Genomic DNA, 22,402 nt, shown 5'->3' on the forward strand with positions numbered 1-22,402 from the left:
GAGGGTTATTGTCATATTCTGATATATGGGATTTATTGCTGCCCCTCAGCAGGGCCCCACACTCGGAGCCTTGCAGCCACCAAGACAGCAGGTCCTGCAGCCACCGTGGCTCGTGCCTGGGTGGGGTGGGGGCCCAGAGCACCCATGAGTGCCGCGGGGCCAGGGACTGCGCCAGCATGGGAGAGCTCAGGCACCTTGGAGCCTCACCTCTTCACTCCCGGGCTGTTTTACTTCCTTCACTGTCCAAGTCTTCATCCTCCTCTGTGTATAGTGCATCCCTGTCCTCCTCTTCTTCCCCCTCCTCCTGCTCTTCTTCCTCCTCTCGAGCCAGCAGCTTCTTGAAGACCTCATACTCCTCCGGGGTGGAGCGGGCCAGGCTGGCCAGGAAATCTTGTTCCGGGAGCTGCAGAATGTCCTTCAGTTTCGGGTTACTGGTTTGGGTCTGGCCTTTGTGCGGGGTCCGGTAGAGCCCCCGGCGCTCCAGGAAGACGTGCCGGTTCCTGAGCTCGGCAAAGGGCATTCGGAAAAGACGAGCCTTCACCATCTCCTTCTGCTGGACCCCCATCCTGAAGTAGGCGTACTGCGGGCGGCACGGGGTGTTTCACGCACAGCCCCGGACCCGCACTGCGCTCCCGGCCCTAGGTCGGGTCTCCCCGCCCCGCAGGACATGCGCCCCCCGCGGCCGGCCCCCGCGGCGGGCAGCCCGGGCACCTCACCTGGAAGTGGAGGTGGAGGCGGCGCGGCTCCTCCAGCAGCACGGCGGGGCAGGTCCCCAGCACCTCCCTCAGCTGCTCCGCCGTGAAGAGGCACTGCTCCCGCAGCAGCCGCACCGTCGCCGCCATCCTCCTCCGGGGCAGGGTGAAGAGCTGAGGGCAGCGGCTCACGGCCCGCTGCAGCTGACCTGCGGGCGCCGGGGTGAGCGGGCCGGCAGGTGCCGGTCCCCCCCGCCGCGGCCCCGCCGCCGCGCTGCCCTACCTCCGTCCAGCCCCAGGCGCCTCAGCTCCCCAGCGCGCTCCTTCAGCCGCTCCGTCGGCATCCGCAGCAGCCCCGGGCTCCGCTCCAGCAGGCCGAGGACGGCCTCGGCGCTCAGCCCCAGCAGCAGCAGCTGCGCCGCCGCCGCCGCCTCCCGGCGCTGCGGGCCGAGCCGGGGCTGCAGCCCCAGGAGCCGCCGGGCCTGCTCCTCGCTGAAGCCCATGGCCTGCAGCGCCGCCGCCTCCCCACAGCCGCGGCGGGGGCGCAGCCCGGGCGCGGCGGGGAGGCCGCGGGGCACCGGGGCCCAGCCCGCCGCGGCCGCCCGCCCGCAGCCGCGCAGCAGCCGCCCCGCCATGGCCCGGCACCGCGCGGGGAGGAGCCGGAGGGGCCCTGCTGCCGCCGCGCTCCTCCTCCGCCGCGGGGCCCGGGGCCGGGGCGGTTGCGCTCCCGCTGCAGGCAGCGCCCGAGACCCGAGCGCCTGCGTGGGAGGCAGGGCCGGCTGCCCCCCGGGAGCAGGCACGGTGGCTGCTGCAGGCCGCGCCCGTCTCCGGCCAGCTGCCCTTAGCCCGCAGCTGAACCTCCCGAGCACCGAGGATGAGCTCGCCCTGTCTCAGTACTGTGAATTGGTTGAAATTCTCTTCACTGAATCTGGTTTTTCTTTCCCGTATCTTTGTCTCATCAAAATCAAGGACTATTTTCCTGGACATGGAGAGGACTCTGACCAAAAGAAAACGGGGAACACCCCCCCCTGCAATTCTGTGTCTGTTTTTGAGGCTTCTTTGGGCACACAAACTCCAAACAACAGGCAGAGGGCACTCAACCGAGACAAAGGTGTTTATTTTCAGAAATAGTTTATTTTCAGAAATTTTCAGAAATTCACACTTTTCAGAAAGGGTGAAGCTACGTATAAAAAGTAAAAACAGCCAATAAAAATATATTCCACGTTATAAGCAATTTAAACAAGACATTAAAATCTTTGCCTCACAGCTTGAAAACACATCCTGTATAAAAACATTAGCAAGAAGCTTTTCTAGAGGAACCGTGCCCAGGCAGAGCAGCTCAATGATGCCCTGCCTACCGCTCAGCGCTGACCACCAGACCTTTCTACAAGAGAGAAGCGCTTACAATTAATTCCTGTTGGTTCTCGAGTGACAGTATGTGGCCTGCGGTAAGGGAGCTATCGTTCCACGGGGAGGGCCTTCTGCTGCGGAGAGGGACGGCGGCAGCGATGCCCCGGACCCCAGCCCTGGCACTCCGCAGCCGCTGCTGCTTCCCGGCGGGGATCTGCACACTCACCCTCGGGAGCAGGCAAGCCCGGCTCGCTCTCCGCGCGAGGAGCTGGGAGCCTGTCTCCATGTGCGCGCTCACCAGAACTGCTTCTGAATCCGCTGCTTTCTAGGGAGAAGGACAGTGAGGGGTGAACCATAGGTCCCGCAGGACAACAGGCATGTCTTCAAACTGAGCACATTTGGGTATCAGCAGGTGAGCTTCTAACGAGAAGTATCTTGCTAACCACAGCTCAGTCCTCTCTGCTAAATCATTCCCGTGTGCTTGGCTGGCCCCAGGTGGAGGACAAAGCCTTCAGAACAACTTCTCACCTGTCCCAGCAGAGATGTAAACCTCTTCCCAAGTATAATCACCCAGGTTCACAGGCTGCTTCAGCCAATGATCCTCTACTAACATCGCGAGAGTTGTGCGCTGCTCTGGGACAGGGTGCAAAAGCCCAGCGATTAGATTCATGAGATCTGGGGAGAGACAGCAGTAAGAGGAACGGTTCAGTCTGTATTTTAGGCATGCTGGGAATGCAAGATATGGCTTCTATTCAAAGAATGCAGATTTTAATTACAAATCCTCCCCGTTAATCCCTTGTGCAGTACTCTTCTACCACAGTCTTAGTCACATGTGCTCAGCTCTGGGAACGATCTGAGATTTCCAGGTTGTGAAAACAGAACTGAGCGCAGTTATGACTCCGAGGAGGGCAGAAGTAGAAGCAAATACCGCGGGGGCAACCCTGACCCCCTGTTGCCAAGCCCAGCCTTGTCCTGCAGTCATCCCATGTTTGATCTGTGATTAAAGGTGCACTCAGGGTTCAGGGAAAGCGTCGAGAATTTACCAGTCAATTGCAGCACCCTGAAGCCTTATAACCAAAGCGCTCCTAAGGACCCCAGAGAACTTGTTGATGAAGATTTCTTTAGCCTGACATGCAAAGTTTTCTATACCTCCAACAGAAAACAAGGCCAATGTATTTCTCCCGTGAGGTCAAGCCATACAATCATTCAGAAATTATAAATTAACACATTATCATCCGTCCCAAAAGCGACATGGCATGGATTGGCAATAGTTGAAGTGAGATAAAACTTGTGTTAGAGTTACATGAGTGCCATTATTGATCTTAAAGTTATCTGCTGGAATGAACCTTCCCATCAGGCATTATTTCTTCTGGTTTTCTCACTGGAGCTTGACAAGTTGATAGATTGAGTCATCATAACAAATGGGAGGCCTGGAATTTGAAACTAATAAAACATACAGCAGATAGCCGTATTCATCATAGGCATGAAGAACTGCAGAACTTACCTGAAAAGGATACCTCGAATAACTCTGCTTCAGTGAGCAGCTTTTAAAATCATTGCAGAGCACATTTGGAAGCATTTTTCCTGTCCTCCCCTTTATTTCTGGGAAATAAATACTACTCATACTTTCCCAAGAGATCTGCTCCTTTAGAAAAGCAAATGGGAAAAATTCACCTTTTGACACAGGCCGAGGAGGATTCAGGACAGCTGCCACGGCCTCCTCCAGCTCACAGAAGGGATTCTCTCCAAATACTAGGGTATAAAGGGTGACACCAAGTGACCACATCTCCAGCTCAGGGCCATGGTACCTATGCAGAGATAAACTTGCATAAACTCAGATTGCAAATCTGTAATAGTGTGATAAAGAAAGTAAAAAGAAAAAAGGTAGTTGATAGCCCTTATTTCCAATTTTTAACATAGGAAGTTTGTGAGAATTCTAATAACGTTCTCACATGGTTTTGAGAAGTCTGTATTATCTTTCTCCTTGAAAGAAAAACAACCAAAGAACAGCAAACCAATTTCAGTTGATGAATATGTATATTATGCACCTAGACTTCCACATATGTAAGCTGGTGACAAGAGAACTTAAGCCTCCTCCTTCTTCACCATAAGACAAAACTATCAAGTAAACATTTAAATGGAAGATCAGACACTTCAGTGGAATCCCATTTGCCACCTCCCCTCCCTTTCAAAACAAAAGATATTTGGAAATAAATATTAACTATCTAGATTCCATCTGAGAAAAAGGGACAGTTTATTCACACAGTAACAGGCTGAATTCCCAGGGCAGCACTGATTTGTCTTCCACCTCGTTTCCAGCAGGGATTTCCTCTCCTCCTTGCATAGCTTTCCCCCCCCCAACCCGTTAAGAGAAGCTGCCTGAAGGACCCATGAAAACAGCTGTGAAGTGAGAGCAAGATAACATACTTGCACGTACAATTAATGTTTACCATCCTGTGATGGCAAGGCTTCCCTCCAGGAGTGGGTGTGAGACCGCCAGCCCCCAGGTAAAGAGCACTCAGAGAAGGAGAGAATAGGGAAAAGACAGCTAAGATTTGGGCAGCACATCCAAGATAGCAGCAAGCTGCAAGGGAAGAACCCTTGAGTCCAGAGGAGCACAAAAATCAATGGGGAGATGAACAATGATCAAACTGCAAAAATTCATACAGGGAAGCAAGTAGGAAAGAAGGGAACAGATGAGAGAAGAGTGGGAGAAGTACAAACCACAGACATGGTAAGGGGCAGATGCTATACAGCAATACTTGCTTATACCACCTCTCTAAAAGAGCAGCTTTTAGTAGAGACACGTCAGTGTGTTCATATGCAGGTATGAAGAGGTTAGCAAGGAAAAAGGAGACATTCAAGTCACAACACAGCTCGTCCAGACTCTTCTACCAGGCTGGAAATTAAAACCATAGGCTTGTTCTTGAACTCAGCTCTGCAGTAGGATAGACATTAGTACAAGGCTTTGCAAAACATCTGACCAGAATAAGACAGCCTGTCAACAGACTTAGTCAGAAACAACTTTGTATGTACCCAAGCCTTTACAAATAATTTTCGTCACTGCAGTGCCCTAAATCTCACTGCAGTTTTCTGTGGTGAGATACTCTAGCAGAGTACCAATGGCAAAGCAGCTTGGCTTCTCTGTTCCAGCCCTGCACACATATTTTTTTGGTGTGATGGACACAAAAATTACTTTTCAGAGGGTGACATACGGTTTGCCAGACAGCACTTCTGGTGAGCAGTATTCAATTGTCCCACAGAAGGTATAAAACAATTTGCCAGGTCCCAGGTAGGCAGCTGAACCAAAGTCCACTAATTTAATTGTAAAATCTTCAGCAATGACAATGTTTTCATCCTTGATATCTCTGTGAAGGATGTTTCTACTGTGGAGATAGCCAACAGCTGATACAAGCTGAAAGAGGAGGAAAGAGCTAGGTGTTACTACACAGAGGTGTCCTTCTGGATAATCTACGTGGCATCACAGAGTTCCGATAGCCACATTTTGGCTTGTTTTGGCACTATATAAACAAGATATAGATTCTAAGTTTGGTGACTGGAAATGAACTCAGGGATGCCTGTCAGCATTGCTGCAGTGGGCGTTACAATGCTTTTGGGAGAGAGACTTAAAAAAGCCTTTGATTGCTTTCCTCTCACAAATGTGCAGGAAGATGGCACGCTATAGTCACGATGTGCTTGGTTTTTTGGTTAGAAGCATCAGAGCTTACTGTTACAATGCTGCAAGTTACTCTATTTTTATCCCAGCTTCTTTTGGAGGGTCCTTTGATTTCTCCAGAAGGATATTACTGTGTGCCTCTGATACTGCAGGATGACAAAGCATTTAAGAGTGAAGTTCAATATAAATAATATAGTCATTCCTAAATGCCATTCTTCTTTCTGCACGATTCATGCTATAGTGCCATAATTAAAAATAGCATCAGAATTATATCACCGTGGAGACAATCGTGATCCCTACCACAATACATTTGAGCAAGAAAAGCAGATGGCTGAGGGAGAAGAGTTTCTATTTATAATATAAAGCTCCCTCTGCAGAGAGAGCAAGGTCTGAAGTAACAAAGCACCCCTACAAACTCAAGGTTGGTTTAGGAAAAGGGCTTATCCATCAGAAGTCTAAAGGGACTACAGTAGACTGCAATTTGTGAATGCACACTGCACAGCAGACAGAGAAGGTGCATCACTGTGGCTACCATCTTCCATCAGCACCCCAGGCGAGGGCAGTGTGGACACAGAGGTGGGTTACCATGTGCAAAGGAATTCTTTCATACTTTAGAGCAAGGAATTTACTCCAAAACATGTGATATGGAATTACTTGGCGACTGCTGTTGCGGTTAACTCAATGAACAAAGGACAATTCAGCTCTCAGGCAAGCTTCTGACTCACAGTAAACTACCTTGAGTTATTTTGCATTATGCCACATTAAAATCCAATATAATTTCTTGATTTTAAATTCCTTAAAAAGAGGAGAGCCCTTTACCCCTGTAACCAATCTAAAACAAGCATTGATCTAAGTGAAAGCATGTCTTTTAGTGAGGCTTGGGGCAACTTCCGTGCGCTTTCCTCCTCCCACGGAGGCAATGTGACTGCTACGTGAATGGGCATCCTGGTGACAGGGGATGTGTGCTGCTACAATCACAGCCAAGAGGCGACGGCTCTATAGGAAATCCTCATATGAAGTAAGGTCCTGTAAAGGTTTCTTTGTTACAGGTTTCTAAGTAAACCTTAAAAAGATTTCTGCAGGGAGCATTTCAGTTAGCTAGAAATGAGCCCTGTAATGGGGAAATAATGAGGGAAAGTTCTGCAGGTATTGAGCGTGACTCCAATTCAGCATGCCTGCTGATTAGCCAGTAATTCTTTTGGGTGAAATAGGGTCCTAGTTCTTATATTAACCAAATCTTACCTGCATGTAGCAACTGTACATTCCCAGCTCTCACCTGTCTGAATATATAGCTTGCTAATGGCTCATCCAAGTTGGGCTGATTATCAATGAATGTAAAGAGATCCAGACCAGATCCATGCTTCTCCATCACCAGCTGGAAGAAGTGTTCATTTTCAAATACATCCAGCACCTACAAATAATAGACTTTTTAAATCCTGTGCTTCATCCCCAAACTGCATTTTTTGTTTTGTTTTGTTTTTTAAAAAAAACAAACACTGCTCTACTGTTGGAGATTTAATCAACGTATATTATAATGTTTGAAGTCTCATTTCACTGAGCACAAATGTTTCTTGAAAAGAGAACATAATTAAAACTGAGAGCAGAATTAAAACCAAGAGGAATTCTCTCTCCGGGGGAAAATAAAACCAAACAAAACCAACAACCCCAAAACAAAGAACAGGAATCAAGATATGTATCCAGATTATTTACTGAATTAGTACCTGTTCAGATGTGACATCACACTTCCAAGATATGCATCCTATCATCTTGAAATAACGTACAAGCTTTTTTTCTGTTAAGTCACACCTTCAGATCTATGTTTACATCAATTGTTTGGAGTAAAAGTGTAGAAGCAAGCGATAGTCTGCTGTAACATACCCTCCAAAACAAAGCAGGATAGGTAGGTTTCTTTCTTTCCTGAAAAGGTAGATTTAATACAGGACACTTCCTCCCTCCTGAAGAGGAACACGAGACATCAAGTATTCAAAGGAACCATCTGATGCATTCAAACTGCATTCACTCTGCGTTCACTGTACCTTAATGATACTGGGGTGCTCCAGCTTCAACAGGATTGCAATTTCTTGAGTAACTCTCCCCAGATCAGGATCATCTACCCAGCAGTCCTCAAGCACCCTCTCCTTCCAGATGAACTTTACGACAACCTATACAGACAACAGCATTCAGCATCACCTGTAAAAGTATGGCTTTAAGCATTTGGCAAGTTAATTTCCAGGAAAAACATTAGTGAATCATATTACAAGAAGGACAGAAGTAACCCAATGTGCATTGCTTATAGTATCTTTAAACATATTTAAACTATTTTAGCCCTAGAAGCCAAACAATGCACAGAAATGGAATATATTTATTTTCTTTTTATTGATGCTCTGAATTCCAAAGGCTTTGACAGACCAGCTCTCTTATCAACCCACTTACAGCAGTGGTGACTTCTGGCAGAGGGGTGCAGTGGAGGGAAACAAGCACTTAACATCCATGAAGAGAAACACCAGAGCTTGCCTCTCAACACCCAAAATACCTCTGCTGATAAAGAGGAGGGTCCCATAAGCTCAACACGTCTACTCCAGATTCTTGGGTCGTGGCACGATAAAGACTTTGAAGTTTGTCATTCTCTTTAGTAACGGAAGACTAAAACCTGTAATTCCATTAAGCTTAATTTAAACTTCTTTCAACAGGTTAAAGTAGCTACATGGTCAGTCTCATTCTGTGCCTATTGTCTTAGGTAACATTCATATACTACATCAACATGAACATTTTGCTGTCCTGTTTCCATGAGGTTAGTGATGTCAGATTTCTGTTTAAACAAAGGAAAACCCCAAACTACCAAATAGCAGCTTTTAATAGTGTAGTATTGACAGAATACGAACACTCTAACCTTTCAGTTTTCATCCTAAATAATTATCGCAATGAGATCTAAAAGAAATATTTAACCTCCTGGTGATCTTTTTTGCCCCTGGCAGTCCAGACAAAGCCAAAAGATCCTTTGCCAATAAGGCTGTGTGTGTTGTAATTTTTTGCGTATTCTCCCTCACATGCCCTTAATCCTTCAAGCTCTTCAGCTCTTCGGGAATTCTCAAAAAGTGAAGTTGATCTGATGGCCTAGGTACAGATAAAAAAAAAAAAAAGCAAGAAAAAAATGAGCAAGCCACAGATTCATGTTTATAAAATGAAGTAAATACGAGACATTAAGTCAACAGTCAGCTCTCAGCAGCTACAAATACTGCTTAATTCAGAGAAAGGTGATGAAAACAGAAGCATATGGACTTCAGATGCTTGCACAGAATTCTCTGTGCAAGTAGGAAAATGAATTCGTGGTGGTCTATCTCCAAAAGATAATTTTATTTGGTGAATAAAAAGCAGGTTACTTTCAATGTTGTAATTTTTCCAGGTAAGCGTATTCTAGATGGACAGAACTAAAAAGGTGCTGCTTTAAGCCCTGTCTATAAATTTGGTGATTTCTATTTGCTTCAGTAACCTAAAAAGAGTTAGTATATAAAAGATATTAAATTACTAGTATTTACCAAACTTGCTGGTAAGATAGCATTTTAGCTCTGTAGATTGGTCTCTTAGCAGACACGAAGAGCAAACAAGTTTAAGGCATACCCTACTAAATTTCTCTAGTAAAATCTCTAGTAAAGAAACAAAGCATGCAACACTGCATGAGAAATTAAACACAACAGAAGTTTTTCTTGCTCTGAGGATAGGGCTTGGGGTTATTTGTCTCGGTGATTATTAGGTTTCTCAACCAAAGATGGCGTCTAAAATGCATGATAATAGAACATCTTTATGACATACACAGTATTTCATACTGAGAGGAAACACAACAAATCTCATGGGGGCATTTGTTTTGAATAGTGGAATTTGGAGTTATACATGAAATGGTCAGAACTGCTTATATTTCGACATACATGTGCATGTACATAGAAGATGATTTTCTAAAAGGAAAATTACTCAGCTCTCAAAAGTCTCATAAAAAATTTTCCAAACAGCAAGTTTTGCCAATAGCCAAGCTTTTCACTCAAATATCTACTTTATATCACTGATTAAAGGCAAGGCAGGGGAGGGAAACTACATGTCTAATCTGCAGTACATTTCAATAAACAGCAGCTCCTTAGAGTCTTCTCTAGTTTAGAACTGTCACTATACGTTACACATATGATATCTAAATAGGTATGTACTTCTCTGTTAAGGTCATCATAAAATCCAGCTACGTAAAGATCTAGGGAATGCATACATTTATTCAAGGGATCTAGAAGATCACCATCACCTATTTCAATTGATCAAAGATACCATTTTCCTCTACAGCTTTGGTCAAAGTACTGTCAGTTTTACATTCCACTACTAATGAAAAAGCAGGCCTGAGCAGTTCTGTGTTTGGGTTTTATGACATGCACCTACTGTTCAGCTATGCGGTGTTAGCCTTCTGTACACCATCCCGAATGCAGCATCTCAGGAGGCAGCTAAAAACTGCAGGGTTTTTTTGTTGACACAAGTCAGTCAATGAAAGTTTTCAGCCTAGTATTTCCTTTTTTAATAAGGTTGTGTCATTGGTGCCAGTGTGATTACATTGATTTAAAAATTAATCTCACCACACTGGTGGTGCAAACCTCTATTGTAGATGTACTTAAACCAGTCTAAGAACAAATTTAAAATTAGGTGCTTTCATTGTTCAAACTGGAAAGGTATCTACACTAAGCCAACCACACGCTACCAGAAATGTTATAAAATAGCAATTGTCCTTTTTACAGCAAAGAAACATTTCTTTTGATATAGAAATAGGGAAACAAAGAAACAGCAATATCTCCCACTGCCTCATGACATTATTTTAATTTGAAAAACCTTTCAACTTTAGCTTCAGTTTAACAGTCAAACAAGGAGAGAAATGCTCAGTATTATACAATGGTAGAATTTCTTACTTCTCCAAGACTATGTGTAGAAAGATCTGCAATAGACTGGGCAGAGCTTGCTAGACTGGAGAGCAAAAGCTGAGTCTTTGCTACAGCTTCCTTCTGGCTCTGTAGAATGTCTTTCACCACCCAGACACAGAAAAGTATGGCAGGGTCCTGCAGTTCTACACGTTTCACTTCAAAGAGTATACCTGTAGAAACAGGTGAGGAAGTTAAAATGGTAGAATGAAACTTTAGTGTTGAACGAGACTGCAGACATTTTAGGACAAAATTCTGAGCGCTTAACAAAGTTAATTCCTCCATTATTCATTTGGGGAACACCTACTTAGTAAGGAATCATCAGAGGGGCTGACAAAAGCACAGCTATTCTAGAAATACTTGGTGGCTACCTCCCGTTCCCATCCCCCGGCAGAAACTTTTGTCAGTGTCCAATCGTGATTATTAATTTCATATTGTTATTCTAAATTACATAAAAATGGGGATTTTATACAACAAGCCCCAGAATCCAGCTGAAGGAGTGAACAGAACACATTCCATTACACAGTTTAAATACAAGTTTTACGATGGAGTTTGTATTTTCTGTTCAGAAGCAGTTATCAGGTTCAAATCTTCTAATTGTGTTTTAAGAATATTTTTGACTATTCAGTCTGGATTAATTTCTTAGTAACTTTTTACTTTATACCACCTGCTTTTCCAATACCCTCTGAGTAGACTTAAACACCATTTTCTCTTCTAGATGCTAGAGCTTCTTCCTTCCTCTCCACTGTGAGCTTCTAACCAGAATTGTCTGCCTTCTGCAAAAATGTGGGTGAAAAAGAGCATCCCAATAAGAGTTTTGGGAAGGGGAGAAATAGGTTTAACTTACTTAATTGTGAACCATCTCTGTGACAGCAATTCCCAGTGTAGTTGCCTTCCAGAATCTCCAAGATCAAAGGAGCTGCTGGATTCAGCCTTCCTTCTTGTTTCACTGGGGTCGATGTTACTTTTATATCCACATTTTGCTGCCCATGCAACTGACACTCTTCTTCAGGACTACCTTCGCTTTTCGGTGGGTTTCTGTTGATGTTATCCCCCACAGTCTCTGCAAGAGTTTCGGGCTTCTCAAGAAATGCTTTGGAGGATTCTTCGGAGTTTTCTAAATGCCTTCGGGAGGCCAGCCACCCAGAACCACCTTCTATGGCAACACCATTCAACACCTGCTTTTCTTGCCCACTTGAAAAGGCACTGCTTTTCTTACTTAGCATATTGCCTGCAGCCGAGTCCACTGCATTAGAGGAAGATGCTCCTACAAGAGCTGCAGTAATACCTAAACAATTGTCTGAGTTCCCCTTGACACCAATATTCAGACCCAGTACCTCAAGACCAGAACAAATGCAGTTCAGCTCCGTGTCTGGTTCTTTAACATCTTCAGAGGTTGTGGCAACTCCTGGTGCAGAAGCACTGCAACCCATTTTATTTCCCATGCAAACATCATGGATAGTATTTCTTCCATTTGCAAAAAAGGATGAAGCATCATTTAGCAGGCAGTTTTCAACGACAATGTGCTCAAGGCTGGAATGCTTTGCTTCACCCATCAAGTTTGTTTTTGACAACTTCCCTGTAACCACGTGGCTTTGAAAGTCTTGTCTGCAGTCCGGTGTTGTCCCAGACCATGGCTCATATATTGTTGGTGTTCCAGGTGAGTTACAAATAACATCAGAAGGCAGCTTAATTGGGCCATAGGATGCGGTATCTAGATTGTCTTCTACCCTAAAACAAACAGGTGACCAGGCAACGTTTACTGAAGAAGCTTGTCCCCAGGCATCAGTGGAGTGCTGATGCTTCAGCATTTCATACGGTAACCTACAGATCTGCTGACAATTTACTTCCTTGAGTTCTTGATGATGAACTTGTAATTGGTTAGGCAAGATACTGGTCTCACTGGCATTTCGAGTCTCAGATGCACCAGATACTGCACTATCACTGCTTCTTACTGGAATCTTCATGTTCTGACCTAAATCCAATTGTTCTGAATCAGATGACGTGGGAGAGAGCCTTGCAGAGAGCATCTTTTGAAAATTATTTGATCCTGCAGTTGCCACTGTTCTACCCTGTTCCACTGCTCTGATTCTGTCAAGCCAGGTTTCAGGGTAAGGCTCTCTGTGGTCAGCTGACAGCCCATCAGTAGCAATGCTGTCTTGACTGCAAGGATTCAAAGTTATTAGTGATATCATAGTGGCAAAAGAATGAGAAAATGGTCATACTATATACTACCCACTCTTCCGTTACTATGGTCACTATTTAAAACCTGCACCAATTGTTTTATTTTTAAGTTTAAAAGAAAAAGGCAGAAAGCTGTTGGCACAGGCATCCAAAATCCTAACAAATTCCATCTTGACCAAAGAAGAGCAGGTACACTCAAATGGCACTCTTTCCCTATGGATTACTTCCTTGGCTAGCTTAATTTCTAAATATATATCATAGATCATTTACCACAACAAAAAGCCAATACATGTGGCAGGATACTTCCAGTCCTGAGAACAGAAGATCCCTTGTCTGTCCCACAGAAGATGGATGTCCCCATCCATCAATTTAACCATGGTTCACTGAAGCCCATAGCACAAGGTATTTTACAAACATTTCTATTAGTAAAAATGCAGAGCGGAAAAACAATCCATACAGCAAAGCACTTACAATCCAAGTATAATATGGGAGACATAAACCCAGGAGAGCTCAAGGAAACAATGAGACTATCAGTCTCTTTAAAAAGCAGCAAGAACTGTGCTGTAATAGTCTATACATTAGAAAAGGGCAGTAAATATTTTCTGAGGGTTAGAATTGTTAATGTTGAAGGCTTAAAATTTGACTTAAGATAAACCAAGTGCATCATATAGGTACTTGCGCAGAATTTCTAACCTTGTAACAGGAAAAAGACCTGGAAAGGTACAACAAAAATGGCTGGACTTAAGTAACACAGTGCCCTGTTTTAATGGATGACCTGACAATTACACCAAGCACTGGAAGGAATAACATTTAGAATTCATTCCAGGTAACCTGGCTTCAGTGCAACACCAGCTGGTGGATACCATGGAAGGAGATAAACATCCACTGTTTCTGATCTAGCAAAGATAGAGCCTAATTACCTTCCCTAGCCTGGCTGAAGCATTTGATCCCCTTTAGAGATGGAACTCCTGTAACTTTACAATTGTAGGTTGTACAGATCTAAACAAAAATCTAAGGTAGGCAAAACTCAACCTGTCTTGCAAATGGCGCTCAGATTCTGAAGAGAGCAAAGTGCGGAAAGCTCTTGTTACACCTTCCCACAGACATCACACAGGTGAAGAAACAGTTTTTGCGGTTGATTGCCACCACGGCTTTTCAAAGTGAATATGCAGTCCATGAAATGCCTACCTATTAGAGGGTATGAATGCCACTTCAGGAGGTGAGGGAGTGGAAAATAAATTGGTCTCATTCTTTTGTTTAGTCTCATCATGTATTAATTTGTCGTCTTTGTGTCTTCTTTCCAATTTTTGTTCTTCATCTCTTGACAGAAGGCTTGCTAAAGATGCAGTCAAGAAGCTGCTGTCTGTACCAAACAGGAAACAAAACCATACCAACTTAATCTTTTATGTTTAGGCTTCGGGGACTACAGTGATTAAAAACAATCTTGGAACTGCCTTGGTCTGTCTCATCCATAAGGAATTAAGTATAAAAGAATTGATTAAAGCAAAGTAGTCCAAATATGAGCACTCCACTCTACTTTGGCCTGAGAATTCATCACAGGCAGGAATCCAAATGTTTCAGGGCTGCTAAAATTTGCCTTTCTATCAAAGCTCTTGGACAGGTATTAGCCTCCTGAGTTAGCTACTTGGATTGAAGTTCAGAGACCCAAAAAAAGGCCAATGACCAAAAGTGATCAGACAAATAGTAGCAGCAAAAAAAAAACCCCAAACACACATACACTCCCCATTCCAAACACTTAAAATGAAAAAGTTTAGACCACGTTTATATAACTCACTGAAATTGCAAGACAAAAAAAGTATACAGTCTAAACATGTTTAAGAGAAAGAATAAGACAAGAACTTCTTTCCTTCCCCAGTGACAACAGATCAAAAGAGTTTGTAAGATGAAGTAAACCAAGTATTGTTAATGAGTGAACAAATCTGGATTCAAAAACCCTTCCATTTAGTAAAGGCTGAGTGCCAACAATGCTTCCTCGCTGAAGAACTGAATTACTCTTAGATTAGAGGTATCACTTCATCAAGGAATTACTTAAGAAATTGCACATTGTCTACTAACTCTTCTTTGTTCCAGCAGTGTGCATTGGTTTCAATGCAGATATGCATTTCTAAGCAAAGAAAAAAGAAAAAGAAAACAGGAAAAAAAAAAAACAAAACAAAGGAGATAAAACCAGCATAAAAGGTCTCTTGTGATATGGATGAAAGTATGAACTTGCTTGTGTTCTCTGCTTTGGGCAGAGCTAGCTGGAAAGACATATTTGGAGATATGAGGCTTCCTTTCTTCTGTTTATTCCTGTTGTGTTCAGAGAAATACAATTTTGATAAATTCTTTGTAAATGCAGCGAACTGCATCAGCAGAATATGTGATGTCTCCTAACTGAAACACCACAGCAACATAACATTGAATATTAGCCAGCAACATGAGCCAATTCAGAAGAATATTAGAATTTTCCCTTAAAATATTAGTCCTAAGTGCCTACAGTTCTGCTGCAATACTGTCACAAAAGCTATATTTTACACATCTTAAAATACTCAGAGATCCTAACAGGGGAGGGAGGGAAAGGAAGCGCTTGTTAAGTACAAGCATTCTCTTACTAACAGTGTAATTTCCAACTTGGATATTGTTTCATCTTCTTAGCAGCAAAGAGAGAAGCACAACCTTAGGTGAACAATTCTGTTTACCTTAGGTTATAGAGGAAATCCAATTTAAAAACTGCATGGAAGTACCTTGCTTTTACAAAGCATGTTCCCATGTTCATGGGCAAATCTCTCATCTCTATTCATTTTACCTTTGTTACAGCAGCCCGAGCCAGTTGTATGGCAGGCAGTAACATCTTCAAAGATGCACTCACTCTCTGATCCCGTGGAGTCGTCAAGAGGAGGTAATGGCAAAGAACAGTCACTGCTTCTCTCCATGTTGTTATAGAAACCAGGAATCAGGAATGTAATGTTCTAAAACACAGAACGAAACCTTATAAAGCTAAGCTGACTTTCATAGGTTAGGGCAAATGCTAACAATGCATGTTTCTGGACCTGATTCTCATGAATAGCCAGGCAAAAGTGATCCACATGACTGATGGAGAACATATACTTGAAATCCATACTAGCTCCTCAGCACTGCAAGACTTAGCAATTACAGCAAGGGAATTTGCATATCATCCTACAACTCACTCACCGAACACATGGAACACAGAGGTTTTGTGACAGACAGAAATGAGTGTAAAAGATGACTTTACAATTCCAGTGGATATGCTGCCAGACGTAGCAGTCTTTTGGGAGGGATTAAAACTCTTATCTTACCTTTCCCAACAGTTCTTTCTTCTCATAGCCAAAAAGCATTAAAGCAAAACTATCCTTGATGCCACAGATGGTTCCATCTGACTGGACGGTAATAAGACCACTGATGGTGGAGAAAACCACGACTGTGGCAGAGTAATGAGAGTCTGGGAAAGAGCCTTCTTTTTCTGTCTGCGGAACACCATCTTTCCGCTCTGCCACTTGGTCCTCCTCCAGAAGGCTTACTTGCAGCTTTAAACTGAGAGGAAACATGTTACCCTCTCTGGATTGGCCTACAGCTCGCTGGATCCTGAGGTTCTAAATTAAAGCAAAAAAAAAAAAAACCAAACCAAACAAACAGAAAAGTTCTAACTAACCAAATGTTTTGGATTTATTTCGGTATTCATCTAAAATTACACAGGACCATTCTCAGGAAAAAGGAGCAGGAAAATTAAAATGAATCAATCCTGTGAATAGCTAAATGACCAAGGTCTGGTTTTCTAAGGATTCGGAATGCAGTGTTGAACTCCTGTATGAATATCCTGATGATGAAGACCAGGAAAGTCCATGCTGCAGCTTTTCAGCAAATGAGGCATTAGTAAGGCCTCTTTCAACTATCCAGCTGCCCGATTTCATGGCATTTGCAAGATCTGGGTGTTCTTTAGACTTTCACTCCTCAGACAGATATGATTGAAACCGGCTAAAGAATTCAAAGGAATTTTAAGGAGCTGACAGAGACAGCATGGTTTCTTAAAAAGCCAGGATTGGAGAAAAGTATCTTTCACCAGGACAGATTCCACAGTGAGAGGTCGGGGCTTGGTCTCGTTCCTAGTTAGGAAATATTCAGACAGCAGCTCCATAAATAAGCAGCATACCCTTTTTCAGGGGACTTATGCTTCTCTCTGGAAAGGTTTTCTTCTGTTGGAAGAGTGTGCACCTATGCTCTGAATGGGAAAGGTATGGAAGAACATGGTTGGTGTTTATACTATACCTTTGGGATTTTTTTGCCTAGAGGAGGGATCTGCACAGAAGGAATCAGGTCCTTTATGTGGACCCCAACTACTTCTTCCAATGTTGGGTAGCCATGGAGATGGGCAAAAAGGAGGTCACATGATGTAATCTTTCCCTTGGGAAGAAAATTTACAGGACTAGTTTAATTTTAGCATTTTAGCCACAGTCCATTCAATCCTTTAACAACAGTTTCTGCAAATATCTAAGCAAATGGCAGGAAGTTTCATTCTGCAGTCTCTTCGTGGATACAACTACCTCAGTAAAAGCAGACACAGCATAACGCAAAACTTTTCCGACATTATCGTGAAGAAAGCCTGCCCTTTGCCATAGGGGAGAAGCAGGGGACTGCAACGCTCCTCACAGAACTTTTCCTCAGCAAGCTGATCCCTTCACAAGGGCACCCCTGCCATGAATACCCAACCCTCTGCCAAACCGTCACTGTTCAAGTCTAAGATGTCCCTGGGGGACAGACGGTGTATTTTAATGTGACTTGTCAAATACGTCAAGGTGAGCCGCATGGGAGAAATATGCACAGGTCCTGCATGGCAATCCCGGTTTCAGGCAGTGCAATGTACACACTTCATGTTCACAAATAGTAATGTGCCTACTGGCTTTTAGACACGTTTCATTTGCACATAAACTCTCACAAACCGTGGTCTCATTTGATCATTAGGAAAACACTCACATCAACCCTGAAGGAAACAGAAGCTGAAAGTCTTTCCACTGGTTCCAGCACAACCACACAACACTGGTTGTCCTTGCTTCTTATTCGCCTCAGCCAGACCGAGACAGGGATCTTCTCTTTCAGACGGCCTATAACATCCACCTTTTCATAGGATTCAGAGATGTAGTCATAATTTACTAAGACTGTGGTTACTTAACAAGAATTTCAAACAAGAATAAGATATTGAGCCAAGATATCTCCCCATCATTGTTAGAAAAACATTGTTTCTTGCTTACTTACTAGTTTTTTTATTGGAAGAAACAGTTTTAATATAGAGATGAAAGAGTTTACAAATAATTAACAGATCATACACAAAATGCAGTTGTTGCTTTTGTATCTTCTTTCCCCGCGTCAGGAAGACTAAAGGCATTTCGTTCAGCATAAGAAATGTGCCAATCTAATACCTTGCATTTAAGAGAAGTGCCTTTCAGAGATGCCTTATTTAAGAGATGTCCCATGGTGCTAATGAATACTCCACATTAGTAACATAGTTCTTACTTTAAGCTGCAAAAATAGCAGTTTAATTTCTTACGGGAGGAGATTCTTCTCAAATCAGAAAATGTTTATTTATCTTATAATCTGCAGTGTTCACATCAAGCCTTTTATCATTTTTACGTGATCATGACAGAATGGGTTTATGAATTACACAGTGACTCCTACAAAGTACTTGGAATGGCAGGTAGCTTAGAATTAGTGCCTTTATCAAACATTTAATTTTAATTCTGGATTTCACCAAATCAAACTTAGGTATTTTTTTTTCCCCCATATCCAATTGAGGATTCAGGAAGATGAAGGTCTGAGACGCTGACAATTTCAGTACAAAAATAACACACCAGGAAGAATATGAGCTCATTTTCCAAGTATTTTTTAGTGACAGCTCACAACAGCAGCAAAGGAAAACAATTTTGAGACATTTCTCATGCAGTTCTCTTATAAACAACCCCACTATAGGCAAAATATCAATTCCACTCTTTTGCACCAACTAGGGTGTCTTGGCACAGACATTTCACAGTATTTGACTGACTTGTAACTTTATAATATGCACAATGCAATTTAAGATAATTTAAAAATTATTTTAAAAGACCAGACAATCGGGAACTTTTCCATAATAGGTTTTTCCCTGTTATGCAATTATATTGATTTTTTTTTTTTTAAATCTAACGTTCTTTAAGTTCTGATTTGGTCAAGTCATCATGACTACACATGTTGGCAGCTGCAAAGCTTTCACGGGTGCCTCCCAAACCATCTTTTGCCCTTTGAATTCCCACATCTGCAAACTTTTAAACCAAACAGTCCTACAAATGACATAATTGCCAAATGCCCACAAAGTTAAATATATCAGGAAATTATATTGAAAATGTAAAAAAAAAAAAAACCCAAAACCCCAAACCAAAGCCAACAAAAACACTGTATATGGTGGGGAATATTTGCTTGAACATTTCACGTACCACAGTTCCTGAAACCACCGATGAACATTCATCAGTTTCTACGTACTCCTCACCCACAGCTTCCCATACCTCTTGACTGGATTTGGATATCAAGCGGGACAGCTTTTGACCAATGAGTTCCTGACTACTGCACCCAAGCAGCTTGCAGGCTTTGTCATTAGCCACTAGGACCTAGAAAAGCGGGAAAAAAAAAAACAAAACACCAAAATAAAACAAAGAATAAAAGCTGTAAGTTTTGTTAGTAGATCATTACCTCCTCAGGTTGTTGCTTTAATGTCTTATAATATCCCTTCCTCTTGGTTGAAATGCAGTGGTTCTTTCAAATTCTGAAATCTTTAAAAACAGTTCACTAAAGCTTCTTATCCTAGGACAACCTTTGCCCATGTGTCTTCTTGGTTAAGAGAGTTTGAGATGTTGCTTTCCTTTTAGGTTTCCTGCTTTCTTTTAACTGTAAATAACTACATCCATGGAGGCAAAACTACAAAATTGTATTTGCAAGCAAAGTCTGGGCAAGCCACAAAATTTTATCCGCACCTGAAGGCATGCAGTAATCACACCAGTCATTGACATACTTAAGCCTGTGTTACAGAGCAGGTCAGGATTAAATGCCTTTAAGATGGATAAGCCCGAACTGTCAGTTCCAGCTAAAAAAGGCACAGCTCTTTGAAGTTTTCAATATTCCATTTTATATTAATGTTTACTCTCAGGACAGAAACAAGAGACATTCTCTCCCTCCCAAGGCAAAAGGCATATTTACTGGGGCAGATAAAGAGACCTCGTGCCACCACAAATGCATCCCAGGGTTGGTACTTAACAGACAGAAGGCTTGAAGCACATTCTGCTTTTCCTTTCTTCCCTCATCACATCACAGCTGCATTCTTCTTTATTCCCTTTTTCTGTTTGAAAAAAGACTCAAGACATCTGTGCTTCTGCTATTATCTTGTATATTTTGCTAACTACAACCTGCAGTGGAAATAAACGCGTTGTCAGTCTTTAGAAGGCTACTGAGCTTGAGCAAACTTTAAAATGCCTTCATGACACCCTGAATGCCTGCAGATACACATAAGAATATCAGGCATTTTAGCCCCTCTGATGTCATACAACCTATACCAGATACGGCCTGCTTAGTTTAGCAGTTGCTACTGCAAATACCTCTGTTGTGCTGACATCCACGGTGAAGATGGCTTTGTTTGGATTGCGTGCAGCAGTTGGGAGGTGCTGGCTGGATTCCTCCACAGCGAGGGCATGCAAAAAGGAGCAAGAACCAGAACTTCCAATGGAAGTGGAGAGAGAGGCAGAATCCCACTGAGCCCACGAGTTACCAGTTTTGCTGGTACAAATGTTACGAGCTGCCAGTGAAGACAAACAGTAAGAGCTCCATTTCTCCCCTGTGGAAGATAAAGATCAGCTATGTAGCTCTAACAGTCTACTACAGGAGTATTAGAGGAATGAATAAAAAGAATTGTCAGCTGAAGCAACTGTCAAGTAATCCCCAAATATATGCTTCTAGATTTTTTTAAAGAAATTAAAAGAAAATAAAATCAATGAAATGAAAGAAAACAGAAACAAATCTAATAAACATATCTTCTTGAATCACGGCCACTGGAAGAATTAAACTCAATCCGTAGGCTAGAAAAAAATTGCCAACATCCATAAGATTCAATCAGACTAGTCAACTTTTATTTTTAAGTTAAGTTAACAGAGTTTAAAAGGTTTTGAAATCTCTCAAGTTAAAATTGAAACTGTTATTAAATATAATTACAGTAAGTGTTCAAGCCCTTATTAAATACTGCATGAGTCAGAAGCCAGTTAATTAACTGTTCACAAGACGTGACACTGAAATACCTATGCCCACACTAATGTTATACGTTACACAATGCCAAATGATTGTACTAAAATTTTCAAAAGTTCTGCCTGTAAAAAACGTTTCCCTGGGAAGTGGCATCAGCAGCCAAATGCCATCGCTCCACTCCCAAAACAGTAAGCAGCTTTGAAGATTTAGCAATACTGGAAGAAGCATTATGAACAACTCATCACAAGGACATCTCTGCATTTATGCACCGCATACAGTATGAATATGCTCACCATGACAAAACAGGGAGACCCGTATCTGGACGCATTGTAAACTGCAAAGTTCTTCCCCTCCTAACAGAATCCGGTATAACAACATCTTTCTCCCCATTTGGAAATTATTCATGTTTTAGACAATAATACAAGGTGGCAGGGTGGTCCAATGGCAGCCAATAAAGGTTGCCCAGGGACAAGTACAAGTGCAGAGCACCTGCCCAGCATGCATCCCCTGTAAACTCTCCCAGCCTGCAGCAATCTATGGCTCAGATGCTTATTGAACAAGCAGCTTTCTAGCAGCTACTTATTGCTATCCCTCTAGGTTTGGGGGAGGAGGATCTGAAACCGTCTGAAACACATCACCTTCACTGACGACATGTGAACTCAATCTCAGAATACTGCGCTCACCAGACAGAGATGCTCTAAGCCGGCAGAGTTCAGAGAGCTGACTTTTCCTGCTCTTGCTGGCCCAGGAGTAGGATCTACTTAGCTTATCAGAGTGAGCAGGGACTAGGCCTACTGATGAAGGCAGAAGGCCCCCTTCAGAGGGGCTATAAGTCTCTGCTGCCATGATCACGCTCTGGTTGCCACGCCACACCTAGGGAACCACCATCTGTAACAGAAACGTAAGAAATTCAGTCAGCCTTGCAGTCAGGCACTAATGCTCGGGATGCTGGCAAGTAACGATGCCTTCTAACCCAAAGCGCAGCCCTGTAAGTTACAGCAAGACTGCCACTCATTCTTGCACGTCCAACGTTTGGTCTATGCCGTTAACATAAAGGTGACTCTATTGACTATTATCCTGCCCAGGTGGTATAGGATACCCGTGACCAACAGGACGCCTCCACCATATTACTGTAAGAGCTACCAGGCACACAGCCAGCACTCTCTCCCCATTCCTGCTCGTTTTACAAGCAAAAGCTTTGGTAATTTGTGAAATAATTCCCAGTTTTGGGTCAGCAAGTGTGGCACAGCCTCCCTCCCACCTAGGGTGCCTCCTGCACCGCCCACCCTCCC

The 22,402-nt window shown here is 43.0% G+C and overlaps 2 protein-coding genes across 9 annotated transcripts; both read right to left on the reverse strand.

Moving 5' to 3' along the window:
- Positions 1-5: 5 nt before the first annotated feature.
- MTERF4 (mitochondrial transcription termination factor 4) lies at positions 6-1,342 on the reverse strand. The gene is made up of 3 exons (XM_075157719.1): positions 976-1,342; positions 717-901; positions 6-580 (listed from the first exon to the last, which is right to left on the reverse strand). The coding sequence occupies exons 1-3, from the start codon at positions 1,325-1,327 to the stop codon at positions 212-214; spliced, it is 906 nt and encodes a 301-aa protein (XP_075013820.1). The 5' UTR covers positions 1,328-1,342; the 3' UTR covers positions 6-211.
- Positions 1,343-1,808: 466 nt separating this feature from the next.
- Positions 1,809-22,337, reverse strand: PASK (PAS domain containing serine/threonine kinase). 8 transcript variants are annotated; one of them, XM_075157724.1, is made up of 18 exons: positions 21,794-22,336; positions 20,471-20,706; positions 19,319-19,489; positions 17,832-17,972; positions 17,127-17,261; positions 16,160-16,453; positions 15,712-15,811; positions 14,031-14,205; positions 11,506-12,821; positions 10,650-10,831; positions 8,665-8,832; positions 7,755-7,880; positions 7,597-7,635; positions 6,995-7,129; positions 5,258-5,457; positions 3,717-3,850; positions 2,571-2,717; positions 1,810-2,367 (listed from the first exon to the last, which is right to left on the reverse strand). In XM_075157724.1, exons 1-18 carry the CDS (start codon positions 21,954-21,956, stop codon positions 2,150-2,152), a joined length of 4,080 nt encoding a protein of 1,359 aa, XP_075013825.1. In that variant the 5' UTR covers positions 21,957-22,336; the 3' UTR covers positions 1,810-2,149. The 8 variants fall into 8 exon arrangements, with proteins under 8 accessions (XP_075013826.1, XP_075013825.1, XP_075013824.1 ...); XM_075157723.1 differs by having other exon boundaries at positions 1,811-2,367; positions 15,649-15,811; positions 20,471-20,667; XM_075157721.1 differs by having other exon boundaries at positions 1,811-2,367; positions 15,649-15,811; positions 21,794-22,335.
- Between the last annotated feature and the right edge of the window lie 65 nt (positions 22,338-22,402).

Source organism: Calonectris borealis, chromosome 9, assembly GCF_964195595.1.
Source record: "Calonectris borealis chromosome 9, bCalBor7.hap1.2, whole genome shotgun sequence".
Lineage (NCBI taxonomy): Eukaryota > Metazoa > Chordata > Aves > Procellariiformes > Procellariidae > Calonectris > Calonectris borealis.

Bases quoted from the DNA above. Each gene is read 5' to 3' on its own strand.
- MTERF4 (XM_075157719.1), bottom strand. From the start codon at position 1,327: ATGGCGGGGCGGCTGCTGCGCGGCTGCGGGCGGGCGGCCGCGGCGGGC. The intron at 902-975 runs GTAGGGCAGCGC...CGGCGCCCGCAG, and splicing joins GCGCCTGGGGCTGGACGGAG to GTCAGCTGCAGCGGGCCGTG. The intron at 581-716 runs GTGAGGTGCCCG...TGCCGCCCGCAG, and splicing joins GCCTCCACCTCCACTTCCAG to TACGCCTACTTCAGGATGGG.
- PASK (XM_075157720.1), bottom strand. From the start codon at position 21,956: ATGGCAGCAGAGACTTATAGCCCCTCTGAAGGGGGCCTTCTGCCTTCA. The intron at 17,262-17,831 runs GTGAGTGTTTTC...TTTCTTCCCAAG, and splicing joins CTGTTTCCTTCAGGGTTGAT to GGAAAGATTACATCATGTGA. The intron at 8,833-10,649 runs GTAAGAAATTCT...ATCTGTACCTAG, and splicing joins CTACACATAGTCTTGGAGAA to GCCATCAGATCAACTTCACT.